Raw genomic sequence first — 21,327 nt, 5'->3', positions numbered from 1 at the left:
CCCCTCCACTGACCCTACTACACCCCTCCACTGACCCTACTACACCCCTCCACTGACCCTACTACACCCCTCCACTGACCCTACTACACCCCTCCACTGACCCTACTACACCCCTCCACTGACCCTACTACACCCCTCCACTGACCCTGCTACACCCCTCCACTGACCATGCTACACCCCTCCACTGACCCTACTACACCCCTCCACTGACCCTACTACACCCCTCCACTGACCCTGCTGCACCCCTCCACTGACCATGCTGCACCCCTCCACTGACCATGCTACACCCCTCCACTGACCATGCTACACCCCTCCACCATGCTACACCCCTCCACTGACCCTGCTACACCCCTCCACTGACCCTACTACACCCCTCCACTGACCCTGCTACACCCCTCCACTGACCCTACTACACCCCTCCACTGACCCTGCTACACCCCTCCACCATGCTACACCCCTCCACCATGCTACACCCCTCCACTGACCATGCTACACCCCTCCACTGACCCTGCTACACCCCTCCACCATGCTGCACCCCTCCACCATGCTACACCCCTCCACCATGCTACACCCCTCCACTGACCATGCTGCACCCCTCCACTGACCCTGCTACACCCCTCCACCATGCTACACCCCTCCACTGACCCTGCTACACCCCTCCACCATGCTACACCCCTCCACTGACCCTGCTACACCCCTCCACCATGCTACACCCCTCCACTGACCCTGCTACACCCCTCCACCATGCTACACCCCTCCACTGACCCTGCTACACCCCTCCACCATGCTACACCCCTCCACTGACCCTGCTACACCCCTCCACCATGCTACACCCCTCCACTGACCATGCTACACCCCTCCACCATGCTACACCCCTCCACTGACCATGCTGCACCCCTCCACCATGCTACACCCCTCCACCATGCTACACCCCTCCACCATGCTACACCCCTCCACCATGCTACACCCCTCCACCATGCTACACCCCTCCACCATGCTACACCCCTCCACCATGCTACACCCCTCCACTGACCCTGCTACACCCCTCCACCATGCTACACCCCTCCACTGACCCTGCTACACCCCTCCACCATGCTACACCCCTCCACCATGCTACACCCCTCCACCATGCTACACCCCTCCACTGACCATGCTGCACCCCTCCACCATGCTACACCCCTCCACCATGCTACACCCCTCCACTGACCCTGCTACACCCCTCCACCCTCCACCATGCTGCACCCCTCCACCATGCTGCACCCCTCCACCATGCTGCACCCCTCCACTGCTGCATGAAAATATGTCTTTGCGTGATCCTGCTAACGGACGGACAGACGAACAGACGGAGGGACAAACACACGCCACCAAAAACATGACCTCTCACCCTGGGCTGTCGCTGGGGCAATTCAGTTTTTTTTTTAGGGCATATCTGCTTTAGTGGGAGAGGACAGTTGAAGGGCATATCTCTTTAGTGGGATGGGACAGTTGAAGGGCATATCTCTTTAGTGGGAGAGGACAGTTGAAGAGCATATCTCTTTAGTGAGAGAGGACAGTTGAAGGGCATATCTCTTTAGTGAGAGAGGACAGTTGAAGGGCATATCTCTTTAGTGGGATGGGACAGTTGAAGGGCATATCTCTTTAGTGAGAGAGGACAGTTGAAGGGCATATCTCTTTAGTGGGAGAGGACAGTTGAAGGGCATATCTCTTTAGTGGGAGAGGACAGTTGAAGGGCATATCTCTTTAGTGGGAGAGGACAGTTGAAGGGCATATCTCTTTAGTGGGATGGGACAGTTGGAGGACATATCTCTTTAGTGGGATGGGACAGTTGAAGGGCATATCTCTTTAGTGGGAGAGGACAGTTGAAGGGCATATCTCTTTAGTGGGAGAGGACAGTTGGAGGACATATCTCTTTAGTGGGATGGGACAGTTGAAGGGCATATCTCTTTAGTGGGAGAGGACAGTTGAAGGGCATATCTCTTTAGTGGGAGAGGACAGTTGGAGGGCATATCTCTTTAGTGGGAGAGGACAGTTGAAGGGCATATCTCTTTAGTGGGAGAGGACAGTTGAAGGGCATATCTCTTTAGTGGGATGGGACAGTTGGAGGGCATATCTCTTTAGTGGGAGAGGACAGTTGAAGGGCATATCTCTTTAGTGGGAGAGGACAGTTGAAGGGCATATCTCTTTAGTGGGATGGGACAGTTGGAGGACATATCTCTTTAGTGGGATGGGACAGTTGAAGGGCATATCTCTTTAGTGGGAGAGGACAGTTGAAGGGCATATCTCTTTAGTGGGAGAGGACAGTTGGAGGACATATCTCTTTAGTGGGATGGGACAGTTGAAGGGCATATCTCTTTAGTGGGAGAGGACAGTTGAAGGGCATATCTCTTTAGTGGGAGAGGACAGTTGGAGGGCATATCTCTTTAGTGGGAGAGGACAGTTGAAGGGCATATCTCTTTAGTGGGAGAGGACAGTTGAAGGGCATATCTCTTTAGTGGGAGAGGACAGTTGGAGGACAGACAGGAAAGTGAGAGCGCGGAAGACATGTAGCAAAGGGCATGGGTCAGATTTGAACCCATGTCGCTACAGTAAGGACTAGCCTTTACATGGGACACACCCCGACCCACTGAGCCAGCGGGGCACCCCAGGTCAGTACATCTGAATTCTCTCTGTTTAGATGCTGATAATCTCACACAAGCCTCTACCTAAAACACAGCCATTGTCACACAGCAAGCATTCATATCAGTCCTTGGCTCAACACAACATAAATATAACAATAATACAACATTGAACAAATAACTAAGGGGTATGGAGGAGAAGAACAGGGAAGGAAACCCCTGTGCCAGAGGAAGCAGATTCCATTAGTCAAGCCGTTCAAAGGGAACTAGAGCCCAGGTGAGTGGATGGATGGAGGCGGGTAAATAGTTGAGGGAGGGAGAGGAGAGAGGGAACAAAAGAAAATAAAGAAACTCTCCCTTGATTTGTTTGCCAAGTTGTGTGACTAGCTTGAGCCAACTCAGTTCCATTAACTTGAACCCCAGCGTGTCACCAACTGAACGAACAAAGTGGAGGAAGAACACGGCTGCCAACAGCCCCACAGACAGGCTCTTGAGTTGGGGGAGGACGGGGAGTGTGTGTGTGTGTGTGTGTGTGTGTGTGTGTGTGTGTGTGTGTGTGTGTGTGTGTGTGTGGGAGGGGGGTATTCTGGAGCGGATCTCCCCACTGAATCTTGTCTGAAAACACAAATTTAAATGAGTTTTAAATTTGTGTTAAATTTGTGTGAGTATGGGTTAAAGCTACAGTATGTACGTATGTAGGTGCTTGGTCTATCTAGGGTTAGGGTCTTTCTATTCGGCCAATGTCCACTATCAACAAATGGTTCTGAGGATACGGAGTGGGTTTACTGGCCATCCATTGGTAGGCAGTGGTTGCATGGTGCTAGGAATGTACCCCATTGGCTCCTTTCCATCCACTCTAGCTGTGTCTTCCTCCTCTGGGACTTCCTGGACAGAAGTTGGTTGTTTTAGTCTCAGCAGTCATCTGGAACCTTTCCTGTGACGCCGGTCCAGCTCCACCCTGCTGATGTGGGAATGTCTGGACGTGGTTCAGAAAGATTCCTCAGACCATATTTGTAGCATCATTGGAGACAAGGTTGTGCTTTATTTGTAGACAATTTGTGAACTGGTAATCTATAACTGAAGAAGACTGTTATTTGTAACTGCAAGCACACTAAACCAGAGCCTAGGGCCACAAACACAGCGACACTCTTCAAACACTTTTGGCGATAGGCAAGCACAATAGGCACAATGATCAAATTGTATTTCGCTCACGCAAACTCTTCGGATGTCAGTGGAGAGAGATATGTGGAAGTCAGTGGAGGCAGTATAGGGGTACAATAACTGAATGAAGTGACGAAGTTGGCCTTTCCCAAGTCAATCAGGTGCCACAATATGAAAACAGGCTATCTGTGAGAATGAATAAGCATATAGTTGGAGAGAAAAGAAGCTACGCAGGAGATCGATATCCTGCTGTGTGGAGTAGCCTAAGAGCACAAATTGCAGAGCCAAATAATGATATGAAATGTTATATCGGCTTGTAGTCTAATACAAAAATTCTAATGATGGCAATTGGTATATAGTAGGCAGGGTTATGATGGTGTGATCAGAGGTGTCTAAAGAAGTGGGTACTCTAATGGCTAAATTGCAAAAATGTATTGTAGTACCGATCCACCAGCCGGAACATGATGAGGGGTCATCGTCAATTTCCCTGGAGGAGGTCACTGAGGTAGTCAATCAACTCCACAGTGGCAAAGCCACAGGGACTGATGAGATCCGTCCAGAAATGCTGAAGGCGCTGGGTGTTGAGGGGCTGTCTTGGCTGACACGCCTCTTTAACATTGCGTGGAAGTCAAATATTCAAAAAAGGGGACCAGAGGGTGTGTGCCAATTATAGAGGCATCACATTACTCAGCCTCCCAGAGAAAGTGTACTCTAAGGTGCTGGAAAGGAGGGTCCGGCCGATAGTCGAACCTCAGATTGAAGAGGAACAATGCGGATTTCGTCCTGGTCGTGGAACCGCCGACCAGCTCTTCACTCTCGCAAGGATCTTGGAGGGGGCTTGGGAGTTTGCCCAACCTGTCTACATGTGTTTTGTGGATTTGGAGAAGGCTTACGACCGGGTCCCTCGAGAGGTCCTGTGGAGGGTTATGTGGGAGTATGGGGTGAGGGGGTCCCTACTTATGGCCATCCAACCCCTGTACACCCAGAGCGAGAGCTGTGTCCGTGTCCTCGGCAGTAAGTCGATTTCCTTTCCGGTGGGGGTTGGCTTCTGCCAGGGCTGCGCCTTGTAACTAATCCTGTTTGTGATTTTCTGAAGAAATTTACTGAATAAGAGACAATAGAAGATGGGAGGACAGTGGGAAGCTATGCGGCCTAGACAACCTGGTGACTGGGAGAGCTGTACTGTCTGGCCTAGACAACCTGGCGATGGCTGACTGGAAATGGGTCTGACTGGGAATTAAAAAAGAAAAAGAAGTATATAAATCTATTTACTGTATTGTCCTGTTGTGTCTGCTTGCCACAGAACCAGTAGCCCCTCGGGGAAAAATAAAGTTGAGTTGATTTGTTATTCTGTCTATCTTATCTGACTGGGAGAGGTATCTGACTGGACCAGGTTCATCCACCCAACACACACACTCTGCTCACAGTCACACAGACAAACATTCTGCCCATACACACACACACACACACACACACACACATACCCTAGGGCAGACGTCTCCCACACTACTGACTCTCTAATTTAGAATTCCAAGGAACAGAAGAGGCAGCCCACGGGGCCACGACAAACAACCAGCCTTCAGTGTTTCTGTGCTCCTTCCAAGGTCCTTGGCAGCAAGCCACTCACTGTTAACGAAAAAAAAAGAGAGAAATAGCTCAGTTTTAGTCTTTTTTTCTTCAGGAAAGAGAGGAAAGAAATGCAAAGGGGTGTGTCTGACTGTCCGTCCACCACCTCCTCAAAGAAATGTGTTAATAATTCACTTCATGGAGATGCAAAGGCCTTTTGATTAGAAAAAATGCATTTAAACATGTCTCAAAGGTCTCTGATAATAGTGATCCTGCCTTTTTGAAACATTGGTGTAAGTGGTTGGAAGCAGGCAGATAGCAGTATGGGTCTTGACATGTTTAGTGCTGGTATACTAACGGTCAGCAGTGAAACTGACACTAAGAGACACACAGTAAACATGATGGGGGGAGATTCAGTAAGGAGGATCTTTGAAAGAGCTCAATGAGCCATGTGAGCCTTTATTGCAAAAATGGACAAAATGGTCTGAACATTTCTATTACAGTATTATATGAATCTCACTCTTACCCTCCCTGCCAACCTCAGATGCAGGTTTTCACAAGGAGAGGTACAGTACATATTCAATATGGACCCATAGCAGAGAGCGTTTTCAGACCTCAAACTCCACATTCAGCAGTACTGTACATGTTTCAAAAGAATCTCAGAATATTTCCTTGCAGCTGCTGCTACTGGTGCGGTCATAAGGCAGAGACATATAGGTCAACACATATCAATACTGGGACCATTAACATGATACATCTTAAGAAGCAGTTCAAGGAGTATACTTGATAGTTTAACAAGCTTTTCATTGTCAATGTAGCTGAAATAATATTACCGACTCTTCTCAGTCTGACACTACTCAATTCACCCTCTACACCTGACGGATCGCCTGAAAAAAATGTTGTGTTTGTGTCTGAATGTAGAAGTGAAAGCAATGCATAATGTACACCCTCTTTGTACTGTAAATACTACTCAAATGTAATCCAAAAGTCAATTTCTAAATGATTTACTGATCAAATGCCACCTGTGAAAAGAATAATTCCTGTACACGATTCTTTCCTCATCATCAGTTAAATAAATATGTTTTTTACTTATCAGTGTAATTTCATGATTCATGATTGATTGATTGATTGATTGATTGATTGATTGATTGATTGATGATTCATGACCACTGAAGAGTACTGTAACGATCTGGAAACCTGATTGGCAGAGGAGGAGGCGGGGCTAACTAGGGTTTGTAGGGGCGGTGCAGCGTTCTCTCTCTCTCTTCAGGTGTGCAGGTCAGATACTAAGGAGTAGCACACAGATGTATATCTATTCTGAGAAATAAACCCGCAAATGCAAAGAAGTGCTTTCTGCCTCTGACCCAGTTATTTGGACATCATTACAGTACTGGCAGTACTGTCCCTTTAAGTGAGTGGGTGTCAGCTAGGGTGAGTTCAGCCCAGACAAAACGTAGCAAATGGAACGGTGGTGCATTGGAACACCCCGCTGATTGTGTAACACTGAGAAAATGTGTAGTTCAACCCAGAATCCGTAACAAAACGGTGCACACCGTTTCCAGATTAAACTCACTCCTGCTGTTGTGAGCCCAGGTCTGAGTTCAGCCCCGACAAATGTTGCAAAATGGTTATTGAAACAGAAATGGTGGTGCGTTGAACACCCTGTGTGTTATGCAAGTGCTGCACCTATGGCAGATGAGAAGATAGGGCAGGGTTTATATATCAGTCTTCTGATTTGGTAACACTTCTGACACACCCACCAAACAAGAGAAAACCCACCTCAAAGCCTGTTGGACACGGTTTCACACCGTTTTCAGGAAAAATGTCATTCAACCCAGAAACTATAGCAAAATGATGCTGAACTTTTTGAAATTGAACTCACCCCAGGCATTGTGGGATAGACCGGGCCTAAACTAAAGGTCTTCCTGTCACTCTCAACTGGGGGCCATTGATCTATTCAACATTGAAAGAGCATTCTCAAAATGTGGATAGGCTACAACATTCTCCAAAAATGACTCTGGAACATTAGGCTAATGAATATTGTAGCATTTGGTAGATTTCAAACCCACAACCGGGGGGGTTCAACTATTGGCTTCTTTGGCTGTATGATAATATCATGTTCTCTCTGGTGGCTAGAAAACCCATTTCAAATCCTTTAGTGGGAAACCTCCATTCTCGGTTTGATGGAAGCATATATAATTTTGGTGGATCTACTGTTGAACTGATTTGATTGTGGTTTCAAAGTCTAGTTACAGTGGGAATATAGCTATGTCAATGAAACAGATGTGCTGCCTGGTTCACATGCATGGCTTAAACTATTATCTCCTGCATTCAAGTTCTTCATTGGTCAGCTTGGTTTTCCAGGCGGAGGGAGAGAGGAGAAGAGTGCCGGAGGACTTCCTTTGTTTATATTCTATTTCTCTTGTCTATTTTCCCAGCGGTTGTTTATCCCACATAATAATACACCAGTAAACCAACACATGCAAAAGTTCTGCAATCAATAAATGGATGGTCAGACATTGTACTTTGCTTGTATCACTTTCTATTGTTGTGAATTAGCTCTCAGCTTGGCTTATAGGTGACTTTTAATCGTTTATTTTAAAAACAGTGTTGTCACCGTCTGTGTGTGTGTGTGTGTGTGTGTGTGTGTGTGTGTGTGTGTGCGTGCGTGTGTGTGCGTACATGTGTGTTCCTCTGTCTTTCTGTGTGTGTGTGTGTGTGTGTGTGTGTGTGTGTGTGTGTGAGTGTGCGTGTGTGTGTGTGTGTGTGCGTACATGTGTGTTCCTCTGTCTTTCTGTGTGTGTGTGTGTGTGTGTGTGTGTGTATGTGAGGGAGGGAGAGAGAGAGAGAGGGAGAGGGAGAAAGAAAGTGGTGCCCATCTCTTTTGTCAAGGACGTAGTGACATCTAGTGGATAAAAACACAACATTACCTTATACCTTTACAGACATTTCTAGTGTTGTTGTATTTTCAAGTGTTCCTAATAACATAGAAAGCTAATGCTTATGGTGCTCTCTATGTAGCCCTATGATAAGTAAGCCTTGACCACAAATGCATTGTTCTTTCTTCAAGTAGTAGAAAGGGCATGTTTATATAGGCTATGTTTACTGTGCACATACTGCATTTTCAATTTATTCAATTGAAGCACAAATAGTATCATACCTAAAGCCTAGAGGTGAATGATTATTAATTATGAATGGTTACACTACCTTTAGTGCTGATGGTCAACTAGCCGGTTGGCTGTTAATTCATTCATATTTTAGCAATAATAGACCATTTGCCTCTTGTCATACGTTAAACAATTACTTCTTCATTCTTTGTAAAGAAAAAACGATGTGATCATCCCAATCCCGCAAGCTCACTGCTTCGCTCCGTCATATCGGTCTGGCCTTCGCCCCATAGAGAGCGATTTCATGGGTGGGGGTAATTGACAGACAGAACACCTTCAGCCAATCAGCGTTAAGCAAACTTTTGCCAAATCCAGTCGGAAGAACAGCAAAAACGTATTTTCCACCGAGAAACTCCGCTAGTGCATACTCTTGTTCTTGTTTAAGTGTTGTGATTAAGTCTATTTCTGCAATAACTGCACTTATAGCTGCGTTTATTCTTCTAACGTTAACGTTACCACTCGTTGCTTCGGGAGCCGCCATGTTTGTTTAGCGAGCGGCAGGGACACGAACCAATCAGGGGCTGCTTTCCACTGTGGTACGGAAAAGCAGTTAATCGGGAGCCGCCATGTTTGTTTAGCGAGCGGCAGGGACACGAACCAATCAGGGGCTGCTTTCCACTGTGGTGCGGAAGAGCAGTTAAAACGCAGTCCCTGATTGGCCCTGTATGGTCTGGATTTTTGGATAATCGCTCTCCAGGAGGCAAAGGCCAGACCGCTCTGCGTTAGTGAAACAGAATGTGAGCTCGAACGGGATGGTCATACCAGGCTAGGGATTACTGCCTCTTGTGGTGCCAACTGAGAAATGCAGGTCAACATTGACCGGAGTAAGGGAGTGAGGGAGGGAGGGAGGGAGGGATGGAGTGACAACTGGACAAACGCTATCCTAGGTGCTGGCTTACACCCATGCACAAAAATTGGGCACGCTGTAGGTTTTTGACACATCATGACAGGAGGAGATCGATGACTGACTCAGGGCTATGTTAGACTAGCCTAGCCTACTGTATCATAGCTACCGTCTAGGAGAAAAACCGGGAGTAAAAAGGGATAGAAAAATAATGAATTTTTTCTTTTTGTCTTTCTGTTTTCCAGCCCTCTCATTTTCTCTCAGCCCGACTGCTCTTGTTGATTCTGTGGGCATGGTCCCTCTCTAGTAGGCTAGCCACACCACATGAGAGACTCTAATGAACACCGTATAATTATCATTTTATTACTTGTCAAGAACGAGAAAAATACACTTCAAATGCTTGTACAGTAATACTTTGTGAGGAAATTATTCAAAATCCATCCTGTGAAGAGTTATGGATAATTCACATTATATTGACTAGGCCTACATGAGTAGCCTATTAAATATTCTTAGCCAGAGAGAGACTGAGGGCAAGAGAAGGGAGAGAGAGAAAGAGAGAGTCAGAATTGACGTCAAGTGCATCAGTGGGTGAGAAATAGGCTAGTTCTGCGTCTAGCCTACCTAATTTCCGAAATACATACATTTATTTATTCTACATTATATCTTAATTATATAAATTAATGTCCCAATGTGCGATTAGCAATATCAGTGTAAGAAAAAGAAGCAGCGACGATATAAAGATCTATTGCAGAAACCGTTTCACCGTTTTACCGTAATACTACTAATAGGTACGCACCCCATTCTTGTTTTGAATTTAGAAAAAAAAAGTGCGGCTCACTTGACCGTGGAAGAATAAAGTGCGGCTCACTTGACTGCAGTATCAGACTGGCTGGCAGGAAGCGGCACGACAAGACGCCTATTCTCCGTCTCTGAATAGAAGCCTTATAATAGCCTCTCTGGCGGGTTAAGATGCATAATAATGTGTGACTCGGGGAGTGGGCGCGTCGTCCCGTCGCCCGATGAAAACAATACCTCGCCTTCCTGCAGGCTGTGTGTGAATGCCTCACTTTCTCACCCTCTCTCTCCCTCTCCCTCTCTTTCTCTCCCTCTCTCTCCCTCTCCCTCTCTTTCTCTCCCTCTCTCTCCCTCTCCCTCTCTTTCTCTCACGCTTTAGATCTGTCCGTGCTGCGCATGCTCACTAGGGGCTCTGGGGCGCTCTTCATTCACATATCTCTCGCTCATCCATCGTCTGGGTAGGCAGAGTGCTGCTGGGCTGCCTCCGTCTGCATCACCGGCCAGTCAGATCCCCACGCTATCTGCCTCATCTCTCCATTCCTCCCCTCCATCCACGCGTCCCTCATCCTTCTGTCCCCAGGAAAGAAGAGAAGAGAGATCGCCTGAACAAGGAGCTGTGATTTACCGGGGCGACTCCACCAATCAAAACCCGTCTTTAGGGATCTTTATCTCCTCTCCATGTTTTCTTTCCTTCCTGCTGTGATGGATGGATACGGGTTTCTCCTAGCCATGTAACCCTCTTCAAGCCTTACGAAGAGGAGGAGGAGGAGGGGGAGGAGGAGGAGGAAGCGGAGGTGGAGAAGAGGGGGAACTGGATGAGCTTAGTCTCAGGTGTCGGTGTGAGGGTTTAGTGTGTGAGTGCCAGGTGTTTCAACCACATGCAGATGTGTCTCCCCATCACCACCTCCCTGTGTTGATCTTGCGACACGCCGCACGCAGTCCGCCATGGAGTTCAGCGTCTCGTCTGTGTTTGACCATCACAAAGGTAAGGCGGCCGCGCGACCCTCGTTTCACCAGAGAGAGGAGGGAGGCTCGCAAGGTCCAGAGAGGTGATGTCGCTGCCTCTGTTACCATGGCAATGCTGTGTCCCCTCCAATTGGCTGTGGTATTGTGATGAGTAGCTAGAGACATTTTAACACAACGTTGTGTATGTGTGTGTGTGTGTGTGTGTGTGTGTGTGAGGGAGGGAGAGAGAGAGAGAGGGAGAGGGAGAAAGAAAGTGGTGCCCATCTCTTTTGTCTGAAATGATTTACAAGACACATGCCCAACCATTTCTGTGGATTCTGTTGGTGTTATAGGTAGGCTATCCCCCGAGCCAAGAGGAATCTTGCTAGGCTCTTAATTCTTGAATGGGAGTATGAATGATTGTCTGTAGGAGGCAGAAATGTTCACATCACCAAGCACAACACAGCCATCCAATAATGAGACATAGCAGAATATCAGCTCTGAGATGTATTCACAGAAAATAGACATTGTGCCTGTTCATGAATTCTTCACATAAGGATACAGAAGCAGAGGTATCCTTTATTTGGATTACATAACAAATATTAGAATATGCTGATGTCAATATGTAGGCTAGGCCTACACACAAGACATGTGGATGTTGTTGTGTGAATAGGTTTTCCTTCAATATGCCAGCTTCAACCTGGTTGATGCATAGCCTACTTTGCTTAATGTATTGACGGAAGGAGGGGGGGGGGCATTCAGTTCATTTTCTTGCCTATATGAGGAAAATACATTTAAAAAGCACTGCACAGGCATTTGGAAAATATTACACTCTTCAAGGAATCTCTACAATATAGTAATACAGCATGTGCTCTCAATTCATTATGGTAATCTTACATGATCGTGTGATTTAAATAATGCTTCACGTGTTTAAGGATAATAAACACGTCTTTTGATATGATTGTTTTACCAAATGTCTTGGTGTGTTGTAGATTCTGCTGAGGAAGTGGATTTGAATGTTGTTTACCAAGCAGCAGCCAACGGGGATGTCAACACGTTAACGGCCACCATACGGGAAGATCCCTCCATCTTGGAGTGCTGTGATGGAGAAGGTATGGTATAGCTTACTACTGCACTTTTACTACCCTGCTAAGTATGATTTTGAGATTCATGAAATTTATTCACCCACTTGACTATCTTACTGTATTTGAACATATTCAAAAGTACATAGCTTCACAATTTCTGGCATGGTAACCATTGGATGTGTAAAATATTGTAACTTTTTTTTCTTTCTTTCATTTCAGAATCAGAATCCGTTTATTAGAATCAGAATCCGTTTATTGCCATGCAGTTTTACAACGTATAGGAATTTGCTTTCAGGCGAGGTGCATAACATTTACTGTAGACAACATTGGACAGGGTGCAGGGACGAGACAGGACAGTGCAAAGACCATCAATCAGCAGTTCTCTAGTGATATTCACCCACACGTCTTTTCCCATGTTCCCTTGCTGCAGGCTCCACGCCCCTGATGCACGCTGTGTCGGGGAGGCAGGTGGACACGGTGAAACTGCTGCTGAAGATGGGCGCCTCCATCAACACTCAGGACGCCTGTGGAAGGACCTCACTCTCCCTGGCTACATACCTGGTACGTCCAACCCCCCTTCCCAACGCACACACACCTCCCAATACTTTCAGAATATCTCTTTTCTTTTTCGTTCCTTCCTTTTTTTGGCGAAAGCACTGATCTAATATGAGTGAATAGGTCATGGCAGGGATCTTCTAGATCTAGAAGGATTCAGTCCTTTTAGATCGGTGACACTTAAAGAGAAGGACTGGTGAATACTGAACACATATACTGTAAAAATTATATTTGTTCAGTTGTATTAAGCAATGTCTAAAGAATGAAGACGACATTAACAATATTATTTTTCTTTTTTCCTTTTTTAATGAAAAGGAATCACTTTGACCTCACGTGTAACTGACGTCCCCGTTGGCCTTCCCTAACTGCTGTTCTCTCTCCTGTGTTCCCTCGGTTCCCTCGGTGTCAGGGCTGGCTAACTGCTGTTCTCTCTCCTGTGTTCCCTCGGTTCCCTCGGTGTCAGGGCTGGCTAACTGCTGTTCTCTCTCCTGTGTTCCCTCGGTTCCCTCGGTGTCAGGGCTGGCTGGAAGGCTGCGTCTGCCTGTTGAGGAACGGAGCCAAACAGAACATCCCTGATAAGAACGGACGCCTCCCCCTCCACGCCGCCACGGCCGAGCTCCACCTCAAGTGAGGGCCGTCGCTGGGCCAATCCCTTCAAATCACTCATACCAGTTTAACGTGATTTCAGATCACGGTTACTGTTGACTGTTGGGTTTTACACATCACACAGCAAGTCTGAAGTGCTTTACCGACCATATCATTTCAATCTTGCATTGAAACAGCATCAGGCTGCTCTTTATGGGGTTGGTAGCTTGATAAAGGTCATAAGTACAGTGGTTTATTTACATGGACAGGAAAGCCAGGTGAATTAGGGTCTGTGTGTGTGTGTGTGTGTGTGTGTGTGTGTGTGTGTGTGTGTGTGTGTGTGTGTGTGTGTGTGTGTGCATGTGTGCGTGCCTGCATGCCTGCATGCATGTGTGTGTGTGTGCTGTCCCCATAGTGACCATAGACCTTTGCTCAATGCGCTGAGGCAGCTTGTCCGGTCTTCTCTCTCTCTACCACTCTACCATTTCCTCTCTTCCTCTCATTCCGTATCTCTCTTTCTCTTCACCAATCCTCTCTTCTTTCTCTCCTCCCCTCTCAGTTTGTACCCTCTAACCCCCCCTTCTCATATCTCTCTCAGTCTGCCCAACATGGCCGATCCACTTCAGGGTGTTATGCTCTTCACTCACAACAACAACAATAGCTGAGGAACTTTCTCTGAGCTCAGCTTCCTGTCTCTCCCTGACCATCTGGTGCTACTGTCAGCATATCAGCTGCCAAGCTGACCAGGAAGTGGGAGTAGGCCTTCCCAGTAATTCTGAGTCCTTGACTTCTGCACAGCGGCGGTTCCTTGTTTCACAATGGGAACAAAATACAGTAAACGTCCTGAAGTTTGTAAACCAGTTATGTGACAGTCCTAATCCACTTTGGATCCACCTAAACTCCTCATTAGAATCATCTCAATTCGAACACATCTGTAAACATCTCACTTAGACTTTAGATATCTCTAGTCTTGTGCATAGCCTAAATATTTCTTTGTTCTAGTACCTTGTGTTTAGACTGAGGACCCAACCTCTTGTTTATTCAACACAGACTAATGGCAGTCCTGCTGCAGCAATCCACAGCATGTGAGATCAACCACCAAGACAATGAGGTAGGAGAGCTGGTCATCGACATACCAGCCTACAGTAGCATGGGAATGCATGTGATGCACAGAGAACGTGTAGGTACAGGACGTCTCCGTGTTGTGGGTGTGCAGGGGCGAGCGTGGGGAATGTCCGCCATGCGGAGGAGGAGAAGGAAGAGTTCACATAGCAACAGAGCTCATAACTGTCTGTCCTCCCACTCTTTCTTCAAAGTCCGCCCCCCAACATCCTCTGCCAAGAACAATGATATACTGTACAATATTTTCCTAAATCAATTATTTTATCTCTGCCATGAAAGGTGTCATCACATCTCTGTGACATCGCTGCTTGTTTTCAGAATGCCCCACTCTGTTTTTTTGGTAGGGCATGACAGCTCTTCATTGGGCGTCATTCCATAACCGTCCTGAGCATGTGCAGGCGCTCCTGCAGAAGGGGGCGGATCCCACTCTGGTGGACAAGGACTTCAAGACAGCCCTCCATTGGGCAGTGCAGGTGAACTTCCCTTACTGAGCTCCAATAACAACTCCTCATAGGCTCTACCATAACTATTCTCATTCCTAATCATTTAAACAGCTATAAGAATACAAACTATGCGTGTCCACTTAATATTAATCTTCAATTAAGCTAATTTTGAATAACTTTGTAAAGTCAATGGTACACTTCTGGTTAAGTCACTGTACTTTGGGCCCAATGGTCAAAACATACAGAATTTGTCCCAAAAACATGGAGTTGTACAGATAACCAATAAAAATGTAGTTATTCCTTCCTGCACAAATGAAGCAACCTCCATCCAACTGCTGACGGCAGTGTTGGTCTTCATCGTCAGCCCAGTCCCTGTGAGAGCTGAGTCTCACACCTCCTTGGCATCCTAATGATTGGTTGAGACTGGGGAGTGGGAAAGCCCATAGAGAGTCACTAATTAAACACACAAGATTTACACAATCAATTAGGCTTAACCACAGCGCTGGTGGGTCTTTGTGAGCTGAATATGTTCTTTAAGGTTGACAAATGCTTTGGTCATGAAACGTGACCCTTGATCACAAGGTTGACCCTTTTTGCCTACTCTTGATAATGGTAGCCGCTGAGAGGTGTGAATCATTTCAATGTTTATGGTGACCTACAGTTTGATTGAACTGGTTTTTGTCAATAACTGTGGATAACTGTGCCATAACTGTGGCTTTTATTTTCACAAATCACCTACCTACCTTTTTGTAAGCCAAGATGAACATGAACATAATGACAAAAGAGTCTAACTTAAACCTAAAAGGACATCCATAATAGACTACATTCACATGCTGTTATCACGCTGTGATCATGCAGCGGAAATGCATCTGTTTCTGGTGCTTGGTTTCACATTGTGTTTGCCAGTGTCTGGCCTATACTTCTACATGTGACAGACCAAAATAGTCTGAAAGGAGGGAGCTGTCTTGTGGTGGGACATAACACATTCAAATCTTTGGTGAGAGATCTCTCAGCCAGCTTATTTAAAACACAGCATGTCTAAGTTTCAAGTTTCAGACCAAGGGTAAATGTGAGTGCTGTCATCATAGTCAGACATTTTCATATTCATAACCAACCCTCTGCACTGTCGTTTTAAATCTAGAAATCTGTGAAGAGTTGAAAGTCACGATCTACTGATTCATCTGTTCCCAGAGCGGATATTTCATAACCCTGAGGTCTATTTGCTCGTACATCTCTGCCCATGTCTTGCTCGATCCATGATGTTGAGCAGTGTCTTCATGGTACCTGTACTTGCCCATTTTGACTGTGAGTTAAATGACTCAACCCCAGCCCTGCAACAGAAGCATCGTCTGTAAGCCAATATTTCCTCAGATTGTTGACAGCGCCCCCTCCTTCCAGCCCCTTGTCTGGCAATGGTACGGCCTAGATATTATACAACTAAGCCTAGACACAGTCCTGTACGTTCACTACATGTCCCATTGATTGAGGACAAAAGGCACCCGTGGTGTCTCTCTACCTTTAAGGTTAGCAACATCAAACTTCCATACAGGTTATTAGGTATTCCATCAGAGAAGTAAATCCTAACCCTCTTATCTCTCTTCCTCGGCCAGAGTGGCAGCAGGTTCATGTGCTCCCTCATCCTGGAGCACCAGCTGGGCTCTTCGGTCATCAACTACGACGACGAGCACGGGAAGACGTGCGTGCACATCGCTGCTGCCGCCGGTTACAGCGACATCCTGTATGAACTAGCGCGCTTCCCTGAGACTAATCTACAGGCGCTGGACGTGGATGAAAGGTAGAAAAAACTGCAACAACAAAAATGTCCGCCTCCTCTCTAAAGAGCCTGTGTGTGCCTTTGTACGATCACCAACACAAACCAAGGACAACAGATAATGCTCTCTGAATGTTTAGATTCTTATCAAACTCTTATCTTGAGCAAATCCACCTCTACTCTCTCTCTCTATGCAAGACCCTCATCTCAAAAACCTGCATGAGATCAAGGAGTGGAATATGGCATACTGTATCAATATTTGTCTATGTTTATGTTTATTTTAAGATATGATTAATGCATAATGTAGGTCTGTATATGCCTCAACTCAGTAGTATGAGGTACAGATACTGTGTGTTAACGATGTTCTGCACGTGTCTCTGTCCTCCAGGACGCCTCTGCACTGGGCGGCAGCGGCAGGGAAGGAGGGCTGTGTCCAGGCCCTGCTGCAGCTGGGGGCGGAGGCCGGACCCAGGGACATCAATGAGAACACACCACTCACTTATGCAATGTACTGTGGCCACACTGCCTGCATCAAACTCCTCTCAGCGGACAACAGGTGAAGTGTTTGGGGCTGGTACTTTTAGTCAACAATGCAAAGTCAACTCATTTCCTTTTGGGCTAACACTTTATATTAAGGTCCTATTATTAAGCATTAGTTAAGTAAGGGATAGTGTATGGCCAGCCGGTCATTATCGGAAAACAAGAGCCCGACAATGTGTTCGGGATGACCGATAAGCGAGCTATTTAGTGATGCAACCAGACATTATTTTTACTAGTGGAGTGAGTTCACGCAATTCAACACTCATCCCATTGAACTCACTCCATAGATACCTGCCTTTTCACTGGTCTAGCTGGTTAAAACGAGTTGAAATCAGTCACAAGTGCATAATAAAGGGTTTAATAAGGCACTGTTCTCACTTTAGATCCAGTAGCTGCAAAATGTATAATAACATGCATAATAAGTGCATAATTAACAGTTAATAAGTAACAGTTAATAAGTATGTATGAGAAACTATAAGGCTTTTATTCATGTTCTTAAGCAGTTTATACTGTAAACTGTTAACACGTTTCTTATAAATGTCTAATAATGTGTTTATAATGCTATTATTAACACTTAAACATATCTTATTAACACATAATGTTAATTAGCTTCTTACATGGTCCTTATTACCTATTAACTAATTCTTAATTAGAGGAACTTAATATAAAGTGTTACCCAATTTGAAATTGCAAATGCGCCTCCAATTCTGCCTGCTGTGGTGGACCTACAGTATGTAGAAGCCTAGATCTCTTGTGATGAATGTCACCAATGTGAGAGAAAAAAACTATTTGCAGGTTTCAGTCCTTGAGAATCAATGAAACGATCCAGATTTAATGATTGTTAACCTGAAGGGAGAGTAAAGGGTCTTGGATTGAACCTCTCCAGATCCGACTCGGCCGGGCAGCCGCCCTCCCAGGGGAGCGGCCAGGCTCAGAAGAAGGAGGGCAAGTTCCGCATGCTCAACCACATCTTCTCCTGCAAGAGGAAGAAGGAGCACCATGCGGCCCGCCAGAGAGACCCGGGCCGCGACGGACCCCTGACCAGGGAGACCTCCGAGGTGGATGACATCATCACCATGTTCGACTGCCTGGTGGACTCCTCTTCCTCTTCTTCCTCGACGACACCCAAGGAGCCCGGAGACGAAAGCTGCAAGATGAGGAAAAGGCAGATGGAATCACAGAAGCTCCTTCTTCTTGACAACCGAACAGAGAAAGACTTGGGACTGCCGCCCATCCGGACGCAGAGTCTTCCTCCCATCACTCTGGGGGGCTCGTTACTGGCGTGCTCGTTACTGGCGTGCTCTCAGAACACTGTGCAGCAGAGTCATGTGACCAGGCCACCTGGAAACCACTTTGCTCACCGGTCTCAGAAAAGCAAGAGCGAGCATGACTTGTTTGACAGTAAGCATGACTTGTTTGACAGTAAGCATGACTTGTTTGACAGTAAGCATGACTTGTTTGACAGTAAGCATGACTTGTTTGACAGTAAGCCAAGGGGACATGCTCTGGTCAGCCATGCCTGGAAGACTGAGTCCAATCAGTCAATTTTGGCCCACAAGTCCTGGATAGCGCCACCTACAGACAGACTGCTGGACAAACTGTTGCATGAGACATCTGGTCCTTTTGATGTACTTTGTCCCAACCAAGCCCCATACATCCAGAAGAATGAACCAGGTATGTTCACATAGAATGGTCCAATAACAGAAATGTGGATGTGGATTAAAACGTTGATACTTTGATAGGACAATGTTGCACCTCTTCAAAAGAGGAAGTGTATAACCAGGCAACATGTGTAGCCTTCTTTTGAGTTCTCATACTTCGGCTCTCACAGCTCTCTCACCCCCAGAGGGAAGAGACCGTGCAGTAAAGCCACATCCTGTATGTGCATTTCACACCTTTTCATAGAAACCTCATGTCAAAAGAACCAGCAAAGCAGATGCTGAAACTTGTATACTGAGCATTTGAGTTTCTCAAAGCCTACATAATTCTTCTCAAATGACCTACAGATCAACACAGGCAACAAGCAGTATCGATTCAATTGCATCAATTATTTTTTCTACAGCTCCAAATACACACCTGCTACCTCTGGACAGGATGAAGATGAGGGACACAGCTTTGACACGCAACTGCTTGGCTCCCATTCGTGACCACTGTACCCACCGGTGTAAGTAGATTCCCCCCCAGTTTAAATTCTCTTTTATTTTCCTTCTGTTCTGTACAAATGTTTTGGTCCTGCCCAAGGGTGTTAGTGAGAAACAAGTGGACTGAGAGTAAATATGAACTCTCAAGCCTGTTGATATCTTCATGAACACATTGTCCAAATGTATGATCGTCATTTCCCTCTGCAGTTTCTTTGCCACCTGACCAAGTGTCCAAAGGAGTGAAGAAGTCAAAGTCATTGCCACTCAACACGCTGGCTCGAGGTTTAGGGGCCCTCCCGCCGCCTGTGACCTCCAAGTCACAGAGGTCAGGGTTGCCCCAGAGCCAGTCCCTCTGCTCCTTCCTGCCCATGTTGAACGGAGACCCCCTGAGAACGGTCCATGTCCTCCCAGCTATCCCCTCCCAGAGGAGACACAGCCCCACTGTGACCCAATCTAAAATGGATACCGTAGATAACCTGGAAAACAGAACCTGATGCAACCAGGAGGCTCATAGGAGGAATGAGTAATGGGGCTCACCTGATGTGCTGGAAAAAAGTGAATCATAATTCCCCAGAGACAATATTAAATAGCCACAAACTGACTAGTTGCTTTACATTTCTGTAGTAGTTTCTGTGGATTTCTTTTGACCTTTTTGTAATGCATTACAGTTATGACAACAGTGGATGATTGTGTTTAGGTATAATCGCTTAAAATCTCTTAGAACATTATCATCCCCTGGACACATCATTTGTGTAATTTACAAGGTTTCTAACCATCCCCATACTCTTGTTATCATATACAAAAAGAGAGAAATTAGTGCAATGAGTTGACTTTCTCACTACTTCTGTGATGACTGACTTAGTATATTGTGACTGTTACTTGACAGGGTAAATTCATTTCGCAATGTACAGTTGAATCTTCTCAGGTGTGAATGGATGGAACACGAAGTGTACAGAGTATGTCCACGTGCATACAGGATACAAATGTATAATAGTTGTTAGGCAATGACACAAAAGTCAGCAAGGGGAAATATCTGTGAATGCCACATTAAACTACCGACTTTTCCATTTTTAACGTTTAAAATACAGCATCCTATTTTTACAAATTTATACTCTGTGGTTTAAACACCACGGCATGCACTGTGTACTGTTGAATCTTCTTGCACTTTTCAATGGAGCCTTTATGTTTAGGTGGTCATGTGACTGTTTTGAAAAATGAATAAAATAAGAGGTTTTTATCACCATGTTTGTGTGTGTGTGTGTTAGTCTGATTGCAAATGTATCTGTAGAGCTAACCCATACGTGTCAACATGCCCAGGATGGGATCCTGCTGGATGCTCTGGAGATCCACAATCATTAACTGAGAATTTGCTTTTAACATTTCTAGAACACTGTAGCCTACATGCTGACAACACGCATCAACATGCATCAAGGGTGGGGGACGACAGATTCAATGTGCACTTGTTGAGTCTGTATCTCGGTGTAATCTGTGTGTGAGTCTGTATCTCTTCAGCATCATTAGACTCTTACATCACAGGAGGTCTTCTTTCATGGGAGAGAAAGAAACCTAATTATTCCAATGGCATAACTTCCCCCTATAGTGGAAGAATGGTATACTGTCAACTGTCCACGTTCCTATCTCAATGTTCACCTTTAAACACCCCTTTTTAAATTTGTTTTTCGAAAACTCAAGTTCCTACGTCCTATCTTTTATAAAATGAGGGCTCTAGAAGCCTATTCAGGGCTGGAAGAACATATGAATATGCATGAGAGGGTGGCACATGGGGTAAGAGGCAGGCCAGTGGGTGGAGACTAACTGGAATACAGTAGTGCGAAGCTCAGGGAAAGAAATTTGATTGGTCAGTAGTCATTTGACCGACAATTCTCCCAGCAAATCATACTATCAGGATTCTTGGAAATCTTTCATGCGTAGATTTATAACATAAAGTGTTGCGATGCGGTCTCTCTTCCTAACTCGCTTAGTCTAGTAGGA

The 21,327-nt window shown here is 45.9% G+C and overlaps 1 protein-coding gene across 1 annotated transcript; it reads left to right on the top strand.

The window, feature by feature from the left end:
* Positions 1-11,093: 11,093 nt before the first annotated feature.
* ankrd55 (ankyrin repeat domain 55) lies at positions 11,094-19,829 on the top strand (the record flags this gene model as incomplete). Its single annotated transcript, XM_084442600.1, has 11 exons — positions 11,094-11,133; positions 12,086-12,205; positions 12,609-12,739; positions 13,251-13,360; positions 14,369-14,429; positions 14,785-14,913; positions 16,494-16,678; positions 17,043-17,210; positions 18,081-18,868; positions 19,257-19,358; positions 19,543-19,829. The coding sequence occupies 11 exons, from the start codon at positions 11,094-11,096 to the stop codon at positions 19,827-19,829; spliced, it is 2,121 nt and encodes a 706-aa protein (XP_084298726.1).
* Positions 19,830-21,327: the final 1,498 nt, after the last annotated feature.

This window comes from Borostomias antarcticus (assembly GCF_949987555.1).
Source record: "Borostomias antarcticus genome assembly, chromosome: 8".
NCBI classification, from domain to species: Eukaryota; Metazoa; Chordata; class Actinopteri; order Stomiiformes; family Stomiidae; genus Borostomias; species Borostomias antarcticus.
This window is presented reverse-complemented; position numbering and strand designations above follow the sequence as displayed.